This window comes from Sesamum indicum, linkage group LG2 (assembly GCF_000512975.1).
Source record: "Sesamum indicum cultivar Zhongzhi No. 13 linkage group LG2, S_indicum_v1.0, whole genome shotgun sequence".
NCBI classification, from domain to species: domain Eukaryota; kingdom Viridiplantae; phylum Streptophyta; class Magnoliopsida; order Lamiales; family Pedaliaceae; genus Sesamum; species Sesamum indicum.
Window position 1 is genome coordinate 14,890,051 of NC_026146.1, and position 14,187 is coordinate 14,904,237.

At 29.7% G+C, this 14,187-nt stretch overlaps 2 protein-coding genes across 3 annotated transcripts; one reads left to right on the plus strand and one right to left on the minus strand.

Moving 5' to 3' along the window:
- Positions 2,690-5,976, plus strand: LOC105156210 (cysteine-rich repeat secretory protein 12). Of its 2 annotated transcripts, none has more exons than XR_002286620.1 (3): positions 2,690-3,613; positions 5,278-5,425; positions 5,510-5,976. XR_002286620.1 is itself a non-coding variant. In XM_011072282.2 (3 exons), exons 1-3 carry the CDS (start codon positions 2,881-2,883, stop codon positions 5,524-5,526), a joined length of 864 nt encoding a protein of 287 aa, XP_011070584.1. In that variant the 5' UTR covers positions 2,691-2,880; the 3' UTR covers positions 5,527-5,976. The 2 variants fall into 2 exon arrangements, 1 of the variants encoding a protein (XP_011070584.1); XM_011072282.2 differs by having other exon boundaries at positions 2,691-3,613; positions 5,312-5,425.
- On the minus strand, positions 9,853-11,082 carry LOC105156321 (kirola-like). The gene is made up of 2 exons (XM_011072418.2): positions 10,832-11,082; positions 9,853-10,234 (listed from the first exon to the last, which is right to left on the minus strand). Exons 1-2 carry the CDS (start codon positions 11,016-11,018, stop codon positions 9,966-9,968), a joined length of 456 nt encoding a protein of 151 aa, XP_011070720.1. The 5' UTR covers positions 11,019-11,082; the 3' UTR covers positions 9,853-9,965.

Below are 14,187 nucleotides of genomic sequence, written 5' to 3' on the forward strand. Positions count from 1 at the left end.
CCCCCTGTATTATGTGAAATGAGCAAATACCCCCTTTAAAAAAAGAATTAGCAAATTATCCCCTTATCAATAATTTAAATAGAAAGGTAATTTGCTTTTTTTCCCAAAATATAGGGGATAATTTGCTATTTTATTTTTCACAACGAATTTTTTTGCTCATTTTTCATATCACAAATTGTAAATTGCATTTTCCCCCATGAATAACTGTAGCAAGATGTCCGTGCTCTCTTATCATATTGCACCCTTCAATCCTTAATCAATGTATTTTTATTCACAATTATGCGCTAAGATATTAAATACTAAATAATTTTTTAATATAACAGTTTAAACTTTTATGTAAGAGGATAGTTTCACATTGTATCAAAACCAAACCAACATTAGAAAAAAAATTATATTTAATTATGATTAGTAGTTTTTCTGTGCTCATATTTTAGTATTAAATAGAATAGGTGAATATAATGCTACCATAAAACCTCGACCTCTAAATGGAATAATTTTATTGGCAAATACTGCCAAAAAAAATAAAAGAAAAAAAAGTAAGATGAGACTCTTTTTATCCTCACTTTTATATAACTTTTAAATATGCAAAGTTGGGAGGAATATAGATTTAACAGTGTCAACGTCACCTTCCTATTTATTAAAAAAAAAAAAAAAAAAGAAAGATTGGAGTGGGAGTGGGGGTGGGGAGATAATTAATTTACTTTTATTTTTTTCTGTTTTTCTAATAAAAAATTCACAACCTTCTTTAGACTGTGACGTGACATCCAGTTGGTGCTTCCAAAAATGTCTACTGATATATACATACATATACGTATATATACGTTATTTAAAGAATTATAAAATAGTCGGTAAAATTTTCTATACACACATATTAAGGTATCAGTGAAAATTTTCTATCCCACTTTGATATAATAGTATTTATTTCTTAAAATTAGCATATAATTAAAATTTTAATTTAAAGTGGGAATGCAAATGGTACGTGCATTAATGTAATATTAATGTGTAATATTAAAATTAAACAAGAGATCTTTCTCGATGATGTGAGAATATTTATATTAAGTCTCGAAGATTTTTCAACGGTTATAACTATTTATTTCAAAGAATATCTTGTCAAGGACTCCTAAAAGAGACATTCTGAAAAATTCATTAAGGTCTTCTTAGAGACCTTCATATTAACGCCGTTCGGACTTAGTACTCAAGATTTGAGACAGTACGTGAAATCGTACAATCAGTCCAATAGCGATAAATAATGTCTCTCCCTCAATCAGGTACAATTTGTGCTACCTAACAATTTCATTCTCTCTTAAAAACCAACACCAAACACTGTTGACTTGATCGTCGAAGTGCGACCGCGCCAGAAATCTCCCCAACTTGGTCCTAACACTTTGGCTCTCTTCGCATGCATAGCTGCGTTCTTTGGAGCAGCAAATACACAAAACCAATTACAAAAATACCTTAAACGTAGATTGTTGTTTTTCTTGAAAACACCGGGAAAAGTACACCCTATCAGCGAGCAAATTAATGAAAAGGACTGTCTAGAAGGTCTAATTTCTAAATGGTCCTAATGCAGCCGTTTTTTTTTTTTACCTTCTTCTTTCTTTTTTTTTTCCCCCTATGTTTGTTTCGCTCTCGACGAAATAATACGAGGACCAATAACTATCAACGATTTAAATGTCTTACGACTAGGGCAAGTCTTCTAGAGCACAAATTCAGATTAATGACACTCACAAATCCAACATAAATATATATATACATATAGACATAAACAGACACATATACACACATTTTTACAAATTTGATGTACACCCAAAAGGAATTTTTATATAACTTCAGTGTGTGACGACTAAAATAACCTGCAGATTGATGTAAGTATAATATATAGTTGTCCGATCAATTGAAATAATTTCACATGGTATGCTTGTAATTACTCATCAAGCCAATCATCCAGCCAACAAGTAGGACATACGTTTTTTTTTCTTTTTGAAAAAAATTATTTTATTCATCAATCAGGGTTTTTTCTAGTTAAAGCCATTTAGTAGTTTAATTTTTGTTACTTCGTTTATTATAAAATCATCAAATCTACTTGATAGAGTTGAGCATTTTAATGTACTAAAGATATATATACTGTATAAATATATATAAGGTGATATTTGAAAAAAAATAATTATTCAATTGAAAAAATCTAGTTCTTCCTCGATATATGCCTGATTGTTTACGTTTAAGATGTAGTTGAGAGGTGAGATTTGAAGTATGTTGGTTTAAAAAACAAAGTATGTGTCTCTCACATGTTAGCATTTCCTCCAAAACGTCTAATTACACGGCCATGTGTGTATTTTCATCGAACATTCTTATTCAACTCAATAAAAAAAAGTAAAAAAATTGTAAGTTACTATCCTAAAAATAATCCTCCCATTACTATTAATAACACCTAAAAAAAAATATTTAAGTTACGAGATCAAATATAAAATTTTCTCCTATACATATACGTATAATTTTGAAGAAAAGGTTGGCGAGGGTCTATCTAAGTCATGAAATAATAAATAAATCTACGTATACGTAGATAGGGAGAGCCCCCACAAGAAATTAAACGGCATCCGCGCAGTCACATGTGTGTTGGAACATTGCCACACCCCTCCAAACCCACTCGGACAGCTTCCTTTTTTCTTACCTATATATAGTGATCCACAAACTATGTTTGTACCTCACATACTACACACACCAAAATCAACTGCCTACACCATCACAATCCATACTCAATCATCTCCTTACGTAACCTCTCCACCAAGCATTCCTCCCCACCCTCAAAAAAGCTATAAGCTCCACTATTACTAGTAGTAGTATCCACACAATTTCATCTCTCCCAAACAAGACCTACACAACATGGACATGCATGTTCATGCTCTCTCCCTCTCTTCTCCTCTATTGCTTTTTGTCATAGTTTTCTCACAGTTTGCGGTCCCTTCTACTTCTTCTCTAGATTCTTTCATATACGTTGGCTGCTCGCAGCTCAAATACAGCCCCGGCACTGCTTATGAATCGAACGTTAACTCGATATTATCCTCGATTGTGAACTCGGCGTCGATTTCTAACTTCAACAACTTCAAGATTTCCCTCCCTGGCTCGGCACCAGGGGACGTCGTCTACGGCCTGTTCCAGTGCCGGGGCGACCTCAGCAACTCTGACTGTCACGATTGCGTTTCCAATGCGGTGACACGACTTGGGGCCTCCTGCGGTGGCGCGTCTGGTGGCGCGTTGCAGTTGGAGGGTTGTTTTGTTAGGTATGATAATACGTCGTTCTTGGGGGTGGAGGACAAGACTGTGGTCTCGGATAAATGTGGGCCGTCGATTGGGGATTACTCGGACTTGTTGAGTCGGAGGGACGCTGTGCTGGCGTATCTAGCGGCTGGAGGGCAGTTTTTTCGGGTAAGTGGGTCCGGGAGAGTCCAAGGCGTAGCGCAATGCGTACAGGATTTGAGTGTGGGCGAGTGCCAGGATTGCTTGTCGGAGGCGATCGAACGGCTGAAAAGTCAGTGTGGGTCCTCAGCCTGGGGGGACATGTTCCTGGGCAAGTGCTACGCGCGGTACTCGGAGCGTGGGTACTCATCCAAAAGCGGTAAGCTGCTCCACCACCGCGGGTGGTGGTTCATGGTTTTCAGTTTCTTTTTTCTTTAATCTTTTTCAGTAAATTATGGTTGTGTGAATTGTTTGACAATATGCTAATTAACAATTAGGAATTTAACTCGTAAATTAATGTGTGTAAGTATATTTAATCACCAGTGATTTTCATGCACGATCATCTTATTCAATTCTATTTTCTAGTATTACATCAAACAAAAGATATTAAGCGTCCAAAAAAGGAAAAAAATTATTGTCCAAACACGATTATGCTTTTGCATTTAATACTAGCAAGATTATGTTTTGCTGTTCTGATCTTTTTATTGCACATATATATATATATATATTATGATCATAATTATAAAAGAGGAATTAATCACTTTATGATTATGAATAAAGTGGTTTTGAACTTGAGATAGCAATTGATGTTGAGGCAAGAATAAGGAAAAAGTTGAAGCAAAGGTATCATTCTTCTTTTTCACTTTGGAGGAACCCTAAAAGATGAGGGTGAAATTTGTAAGTAGGACGGCAATTATTTCAATTTCAAGATTCTTACACACCAACTTGTTCTAAAAAGTAGTTAACTTTTGAGTGTTGCTCCGAGAAAAAGGTGCAGTGAGAAAGATGATCATACAAAATTCTAATTCAAATTGAGTTGAATTGAATTTGAACTAATTATATAACAAGTATAATATATTTATCGTGTGTTTGGTGTATCTAATTTGATCAAATATAGAGTTTCAAATTTTGGAATCAAAGACGTTGTATTTTTGTATAATTTTTACATTATTAGTCTTAAAAATAGTAATCATTGAGGCTAATAATGTCGAACAACTACTTTTAATGAGACGGTACTTGCGAGAATAAAATTTTTCATCTTAAAAAATAAAGTTTCAGAACATTCTAGAAAAAAATTGAACGTTTTATTATAGGATAAAGTGATTGAATATGCAGTTATATAGCACAAAAAAAAAAAGAATGAATATGAAGCACAAAAAAAAATTACAGTAATTATAATAACTATTGGTCTTTCATAAATATGTAGGAATAACTTATGCTATATAAAGAAAATGATGCACAAATACTATTAGACCTGCACATATAGCAGGAAAAACAACATTAGAAAACCAAAAAAAAAAATTAAGGATATTGTAATGGAAAAGCTACCTTGTCTATTAATTTATTCAGACTACTTATGGATAATGATTAACAGAGGTAGAGAAACATACTTGTCCCAATATTATTGCCAGCCAAATAAGACTACCCCGCACTCCCTTGTTCAATAATTATGCATCGGTTTTTTAGTTGTTTAAAAGGTTTGGTCAAAGAGTCTATGTGTAGCTGCTTCTAGTATATATAAACCACTCTCTAAAATAAAAAATAAAAAATAAAAAATTGATTAGTTTAGTACCGAGTTGAATTTATTTATTTTCGTTTTCTACTTTTATGTATTCTTCGACGTGGATGAATATTTCTTCGCAAAAAAAAAAAAACAAAAAGAATAGAGATTTAGATTATATCCATCTTCGATAATTTGGTGAACTGTAATTGAATTAATGTTGTAAGTGTATTTATCAGCTGTTTGGTTTCTTGATCATGCAATAATTTGAGTTAGCGGTTACGATTAATTGATTACTCCTCTTATAACTCGGCGAAACTAAGGATGTTGGATCCTTTTTTCGTTTTGCTTTTCCAGAAAATGATGATGAAGTAGAAAAAACACTAGCCATTTTCCTCGGACTTATAGCTGGTGTTGCAATACTGATTGTGTTCCTGTCTTTCTTGAGTAAACTCTTCGACAGCAATAAAGGTACTCCACGTCTGGTTTCGATGTTCTTAAACATGATCCATCGATACATAAACAGTTACACACATTGCATTTGTTTCACTGCAGGGGCGGCTGGTAAATAACCAAAACAATTGAAAAAGACCCTGTTAAAGTTCATCCTCTGGTATTGAAATTGCTTTCTTTGGATTCTCTTTTACTTTAGCTTTAGTGAAGTTCCCTCATCCCCCCACCCCACCCTACCCCAGAAGGAGAAAAAGAAAAGGTAAACTTGGAATGTTCAGATAGAGAGGAAAAAAGAAGGGAAAGAAGAAGGAAGATTCGACATGGTCCATACCTCTACCCTAATTCTCATCATGTTGTAGTTTGCATGAAATAAAAAAGCTTTACACTTTCGTAAAAAGTGTTGTTTTATGGTATTCATTAGAGGTCGATGTCACTTTCGGTATCTTAGATTAGGGACTTTGATTTAATCCAAATTCTTATCATAGATTTATTGGTTCTGTCTATTGATAGAATGTATTTTGATCATGTTGCGCCATCATATGATGGTTATTAATTCAATTTCATTTCTATTTAGTTCAAAAGTTACATTTATTTATTTATTTTTATACTTGTTATATATGTTATTTTGGTTTGTTATAATTTACTCAGCATTGGGTCTAGAGACCACAAAACATTTTTTTTTTTGGAATATATGATGAAATGTGTACAAATTGTGTTGAAATATGTTAACAGGCTTTCATTTTCTTTTCTTCTTTCTTTCATAGTTTCCCTACCATTCTGGACGTAGGAGAATTTTCCGAACTATGTAAATCTTGTTTCTCTAAATTATTTTTTTTTCTTCATATTTTTTGCATGCAATTCACAGTCTAACTAAAATAAATTCCTAACAAATGGAGGGATAAAATTATCAATAGAATAGTACAACTCATTATGTTGTTGTACGTGGATTTGAGTTTGTTGAAGACAGATAACAATACTATATTTGACCAGAAGATAATTGATACAAAAGTTGTTTGGTGTCAATGTCATAAAGCACTAATTAACAACAATGATGTGGGACAATATATCCCCTTATCAATTACTTTGTGTTGCAGTTGAAATTTGGACACTTTCAGACTACATAAAGCTATCATCAAAATGGACTTAACCTATAATAATTAGTTTTTGTGTTAAGGTATTACATTACTTTTTGAAGGTCATATGATTTCAAAATTTTATTGAAAAAGTAAAGTTCATTATTTGATATATGATATAAGTTGTAGATGCTATGAGCTAACAACTTTCGATATATAAAATCAAGGAAAAAATATTTTGCCTTTTAAATTAGGATGTTTTTATATTTGTCGTTATATATATATATGTTGTTTAATTTGTCATACCAATTATACGAGTTTTAGGAGTTACCAACTTAAACAGTTTTTTCATAGAAATTTTCACTTGAAATTTGTCACATACAAAACACATACGCAATTTTTCACTACAAAATCTTAAAAGGTTTAATGCAATTTACTCTTCTGTGATATTACAAATGAGCAAATTACCCCCTTATAAAAAAAATAGTGATTTACCCCCTTATATTTTCTAAAATGAAGCAATTTACCCTCCTGTCTAGGGAGGTAAATTTCTTAATTTTAAAAAACACAGGGAGTAACTTGCTGCATTTTAAAAACTATAAGGGGGTAAATTATATTTTTTTTATATGAGAGTAATTTGCACATTTGCAATATCACAGTGGACTAAATTACAATTTTTTCCCATCTTAAATTGGCTCTTTTTTTTTTTTTTTCTAGGAATATACATGTTTTTACAATAAAAAATAAAATTCAACTTAAAATTTAACCAATTCATGAGGGAGTTTCTACAAATTAGGAGAATTCTCGCACATGTATATGTTGTATGCGACCATTTTTTCGTAAAAAAATTCCATTAAGAAGTGGTTTGAGAAGGTAATTTGCAAAATTGATATAGATGGTATGACATGAAAAAAATAATAATAATACAAATAACAGAATACAGAATAATCATAATTTGAATGATAAAATATTTCTTACCCTATAAAATTTGATCTAATAGGAAATTTTATTTCTGATATGCTGTTGAGATTGTAATGAATAAGTTTTATAATAGTCTTTCGACTAATTTTAGCACAATAAAATTTTGTAATAGTGAAATTTTCTTGAGTGGAGAAATCATAATAAATTTAGCACAATCTAATCTTTTACTCTTCGAAAATTTAAGTAGCGAGTCTAGGTGGAGTAGTGGAGACAAAGATAAACATTGAAGACGTCCACCAAATTAAGTGTGTAGAATCTTCTTCTCTCACATCAATTATATGTCAATGACTTTTTAAATATTTTATTATATGAGTCTATGTATATTTATAATATATATTATTATAAAAAAAAATTGTACTATTATTGAATATTTATATTTATTTATTTTTATTTAAAAGAAAAAATTAGAATAATAATTTTAATATTTTTTAATAATCTGACAATTAAATTTTTTTTTTCTCTCAACACACTGTACCACGTTTCTCTCTTCCTTATTTATCCAATTTTTTTCCCCTTACAAGCTTTCATATTTTCAATAAACCCATAATTATAATTTATTTTCTCTCACATCCCACACATTTATTTTTTCTTCTCTCCTCATATTATGTTTATCTTTTTTTTCACAGTATGGCAATTCCTTTTTATATGCTTGTAGAATTGCGTGGATCAACGACTAAATATTATATAATTGATCATCATTCATACTTATCTTTTTCCTTCAATCATGCCCCAAGCTTTTACCTTTTCCAAGTTTCATATGGACAATGGTGGATTAATATTGTAATAATATAGTTTTGTTCGTACATCAAATATTGTTAAAAATAAAAATAATATTGTTCTTACATCAAATATTGTTAAAAATGAAAACAATATTGTTCATATATCAAATATTTTATATTCTCGGAAAGTAATTAATTAGATTTTATAAACTTATGATATCTATATGCACATACGTAGACTTGACCAAATAACTTTATGATATCTATATGCATATACACATAAATATCCTATTATTTAAAATTTTTAAAATTTAAAATTATTTAAATAAATTCAAAAAATTCATTATCAGGAATATGTCACTTGAGCAAATTAATTATTTCTATTTGTAAAACTCCTGTCGAAATAGGTTTATGGGCTATTTCTAATCGAACTGAGATTTGAGAAACTAATACTCCAGTGATTTTTACTTATTACACAAAACTATTTTTTGACCAGAAGATAGCATGATCCAAAATTGTTACTGACAATGTCATCAAGCACTAACAACAATGATGGGGACAATATTCCCTTAATTACTTTATGTTGTAATTGAAATATGAGACAATTTTGACAGCATGCATAAAGAGGACAATCAAAATAGAATTATAATGAGTGGAGACAAAAGTATTGGAGATATCCACCAAATTCTGCAACACCTTCTCTTTCATCAATTATATAGCTATGGCTTTTTATATTTTTTTATGGGTTTGAATTAGGTAGACTATGTTTTGTAAAATTATAAATATATTATTTTAAGGAATGTTAGTTTAATGTATTTTAGAGAATGTATGTATAAATTTTCGTTATTGAATAGGAGTAATCATTGTAATTACAAATACAACATCAAAAAGTATAATTATAATTTTACAAAAAAAGAAAAAAAATATTTATGTATTTAAATCCGATCTCAGAAGGTCTCAATGCATTTACCCTTATATTATTGCATCTTTATATCATTTCATTGACACTTATCTTTTCCATCCAATCATACTTGAAGCTTTACTTTTCTGTGTTTCGTATGAACAATGTATACTATGGAAAATCAAATATTTTCTTATTTTATTTGTATAATAAATATTGTTGAGGTTCTAATTTAACCATATATGATCGTTTTTGTGTTTCATATTTCAAATTCTTGAAATAAATATTATTGTTTAAGATTTGTGTTTTATTTAATAAATAAATCTATTTAAGAAAAAAGGATCTTTTCGTAGCTAGAGTTTGTATTTTAGGATCGATCGATGGAGGGTACAAATAATATTATTTACAAAATAGACTTCGAATAAATAAAAATTTGGTGTCGTATGCATCTGACACTTTCTTTTATTCTTTTTCTTGTGATGGCTCACAAAGGCAACGTGCTGGTTTGTGTAATCACAGATGTATATAATATGATACTTAGTGAAAATACCACATTTTCACAATCACGAACAACTCCAATTCATCACAACCATAATCTTAATAATTGGAGGAATAATTCTTTTATTGTCACTAATTCAAATATAAATACATGCATAGTGATAAATTTTAGCCCATATGATGGTAAGCCGTTTATACAATCATTATATTGTCATGGTACATGTTTATTAATTTATAATATTATGACAACTTGAAATTAATTTTTGCCACTATAAATTAAAATTGTAAGAACCATTATTGCAGACAAACCTATTATATATGATCATGTGTTATTGCGATAGTTCTATTTTTTCCATTTAATTTTTATTTTGTTGTAATGATGCTTTTTAAGTCTTAAGATGATGAGTCTCAATATTTTTTGTGACCTTAATGAGATAAGCGATAAACACGATTGGATCTTCAATATCCTCGTGCAGTTTCTCGTACTCTAGAACCCAGGTCACCAAATTAATTTCGCCCTTTGTGTCCACATGAATTCTGATGACAAAGCTCTTATAGTGTTCGAGCAGATCTCCTTCGATCACTTTCAATATTATTGACTTATTTTCCTCGTCGATGGCTTCAACTATCTCCTTTGCGATCTTCTGTTTCCCATCTGTATATTTTGTAGGACTCTTGAGTTAAATCAGAAAATAATTGTATATCTAAACTTAAATAAAATCAGATCATAATTTTATTCTAGCATGAATTCCAAGACTGTCTAATCATTTACATGTTTTAATTCGGCCGCTCCATTATATTAGAAGTATTAACAGCCAATAAAATAAGTCATATTTAAAATTTAAAAGATACCAATATTATTTGAACACATAAAATTATATGTTTATATAGTATTGTCATTTTTATCCATTTTACCACGTAAGTATATGCAAAAATCCTATTTCTAATGTAGAACGCAAGAGTATTTCTCAAATAAATGATGAGGTAAAACCATCAAATTTTTCATTGTTTTAAACTATATAATAATCAATTCACTCAATATTTTTATCTTTTTAAGCTCATTATAAGTAGTATTTGTTTTAAGTGAAGCCCAACACGTAAAACTTTTCTTTATATAAATAGATAGCATTGAAATTTAAATTGGGATTACATGCATATGATATAATTCATGCTACCAAAATTCAAAATAAGCAACCATATATATGATGGATATATATATATATATATGTATTTATATACTTAGAATACACACCATCAGTGTAACTCCAACAAATAATAGATCCTACAGTTCCCCAATCTCCTTCATGAAGACCACAACCATGCACCAGATCGGGGCTCATGCCTGATATATGGTGCGGAGTGTGCCTGAACACTTGATGAAACAAGTCTCCATCTGATTTTATCTCAACTTGTGCAGTTAATTTGCCTAATAAACCCATCTTCCGTTTTTAGTCGTGGAAGTAAGAAACAATAGAAAAACACAGAGACTAATGTAAGAGTTATGCAGTTGAATTGGGCAATGCACACAAGTTGCATGGGAAAATTACTTAACATTGAGGTCTTATTTATAGTTGAGGCATAGTGATGCAGTTTTATTTAGTAAACTTTTGTGGTCTATAGTTATTAGTTTTTCGTGGTCCATCATTTAATTGATATGTGGCACTATGCAATGAATATAACTTTAAGATATGTAGGCTATGATGTGGTTAGGACTTTTAACTAGTGTTTTAAAATTCAATTCGGATCGTCCGATCGAACTTCCCAAATCGCTATTCAAGCTAGAAAATGGGTTGGGTGAAAGGCAAAAATCGGTGAAAGTAAAAAATCGTGTTTTTTTAGAGAACCAGCCGACCCAGCAGTCGAACCGCCAAACCAATCGACCCGCTTCTGGGTCATGCAAACCGGGCGGGTCTTGACCTGTTTTAAAAATAGGCTTAAATCCTAATTTTCTTCCCCTTTCTTCATTTTGGGTGTGACTTGACTTTTATTATTTAAATATTTTGTATTGTTTTTATACTACATTTGTTGTATTAGGTTATTATATATCTATTTTGTGTTATTTAATTATAAGCATATATTATTAAAAATATTAATTGTTAAGAGAAAAATATTTAAAAGACAAAATTTTTAAGTATATTTATATTATTTAATTATTAAAGTTATTTTTTATAATTATCTATTACATATATATGGCGTCATCGATTCGACTATGATTGGACCAACGATTAAACCAGTGATCCGTAACCCACTGAATTTTTTGATTTGATGATCGGTCCGAGTTTTAAAATATTGCTTCCAACCATGTATTACTCTAATACGTTTATTGAGCAAACTTTTTGAAGTCAAATATAAATTAATTATTTTACAATATTATCCTATCAAAACTGGTGGAGAATTAGAAATTTTGAGAAGTTACATAAAGTTATGTATATTTTAAAAAACAATATTGTGTTTGAATATAAAAAGAATTAGAGCAACAAAATTGATACTTATAATACTCTTTTATAATTAAAAAAAATTATTGACGTTATCGTATAAATTGGATCGCAATTAACCACCATACTCATAAATAAATACATTGTTCTACCACTCCATTTTCTCCATAATTTTTCAATTTTTATTTATAATCATATTGTTTTCATATATTGAAAAATTATGTAGATATACATCATGCAAATTTGCAAATTTTTCTAATTGATTACTTGTAATTAGTATAGTAGGTTTTATCTAAGCAAGACGTTATCAAAGCGAAAATTAAGCTCTTCATCTTTAAAACATACTATCAAAGCGAAAATTTAAGTTCTAATTTAGTCGTTGGTGTAAATCACTATCAAAAAGAGAGAGAAACAAAAAAAAAGGAAGAAAAAGAAGGTTATTCCTACATTATAAATCATCGCAACTTAAAAATAAAAAATAAAAAATCAATACTATCTATCATGGTCAAATAAATTTGATGTGAAAACTTAACTTTTTTCACTTATTAATCAATATTCGCCATGATTTATAGAAAAATATTTGTCACAGTTTTTAGCTGCCACTAATGTTTGGGCCTCTCTTGTAGAAAAAATGGCTGATAAGCGTTACATAGCCATAATTGATTAGTATTCACTTTGATTTTAATTTTTAATCATGAAAATTAACAATAACAAAAAGTCATAATTTTTCTATTGAGCCGAAACAATATCCTACAAATAACATAATTATCCCACTGAACCAAAACTCTGAAATTATCTCTTGTCAATAAGGTGCGATTACCGCTACAAAGACTCTTAACTTTCAAATTTTGAACTCATTTACCTTTATATATAGTATGTTTAATCTCTTAAAAAGGCATTTTGTTAACAGAAGAGATTCCTTTCTTATTTTCCACATAATCAATGGAGATAACTTGAAATCAACTGTCTCATAATATTGTTTCATTCGCATATATTTCGATCAAGCCATACCATTATACATGCTGTTTATACGCTTTGATTAGCCAACTTGTTATCACAGTATGTTATATATAAGGTGCATATGAAAGCCTACAAATAATATTTTCTAATTAACTTCAACGCCTTTCTATATCTCCAATTTCTCAAAATACTTTGTGAATGCCCTCTCGAATAATAGTTTAAAACGAAAAATATTCTACATTAGATAGATTGAAACCTAGACATTATACAAGAATTTTATATTATATTAATATATATAAAAAATAATAATCACAGTCGTTGATTTTGAAGCTATTGGTATAGCTCTAGTAAATAATAGATCATACAAATTCCCAATTTCCTTGATGAAGATCTAGCCATGTAATATATCGAAGCTCGATCCTAATTTTTCATAGAGATCATTAAGTGTTACACCTCCAAAGGTCAAAATTTGCATTAAATTACATAGAAAAGATATTTCCTCCGCCACAGGTTACACCTCCAAAGGTCAAAATTTGCATTAAGTTACATAGACAAGATATTTCCTCCGCCACAGGGCAAATTAAATAAATCGAAATCATTCAAATAGCACATTTTTAAAAGTTCGACTTGATTTTCCATGCAAGTGATTAACAATTGGTATAAAAGCACAACTATTAGTATTACTTATTGTATATACAAATAAATAATTTATTATTTTATTAAAGAATTCTAATATATATATTGCAATAAATTAATAAATGTATTTATTTATGCAGTTTAAAAATAATTAAATAGTATTTCAATTAGTCAAATTTTTGGACTAAAAAGCAATTAAACCTATAAAAAGTTCCATATTTGACGGCCTTGCATATTTTTATACTCTAATTGAACTTATACTGTTAGAAGATGTACATAAGGGAAAATATTTTAAATTTAATTTTAGAACAAATTAGTACTTGCAAGTACCAAAAAAAAGTTAAGAAGCGTGTTTAATTGCAATGCTGGTCAAAATAATTAAATATTGTTCTATTTAGTCAAGTTTATGGACATAAAAACCATAGAAATTTGTAAAAGATCCTACTCGTTGATGGCCCGCTGTATACCAGAAGAAATGCAACTTTTCATTATAGTTAGTATTAAAAATATAAATTATGGTGGGCACTATGCAATAACTATTGCAAGTAAGGCCAAAATATTGGCTATAATTAAAATT

What these genes read in the sequence shown, in the direction of transcription:
- LOC105156210 (XM_011072282.2), top strand. Translation starts at nt 2,881, where the DNA reads ATGGACATGCATGTTCATGCTCTCTCCCTCTCTTCTCCTCTATTGCTT. An exon ending in TGGGTACTCATCCAAAAGCG is followed by an intron (nt 3,614 to 5,311) that starts GTAAGCTGCTCC and finishes TTGCTTTTCCAG; the next exon opens with AAAATGATGATGAAGTAGAA.
- LOC105156321 (XM_011072418.2), bottom strand. Translation starts at nt 11,018, where the DNA reads ATGGGTTTATTAGGCAAATTAACTGCACAAGTTGAGATAAAATCAGAT. An exon ending in TTGTTGGAGTTACACTGATG is followed by an intron (nt 10,235 to 10,831) that starts GTGTGTATTCTA and finishes CAAAATATACAG; the next exon opens with ATGGGAAACAGAAGATCGCA.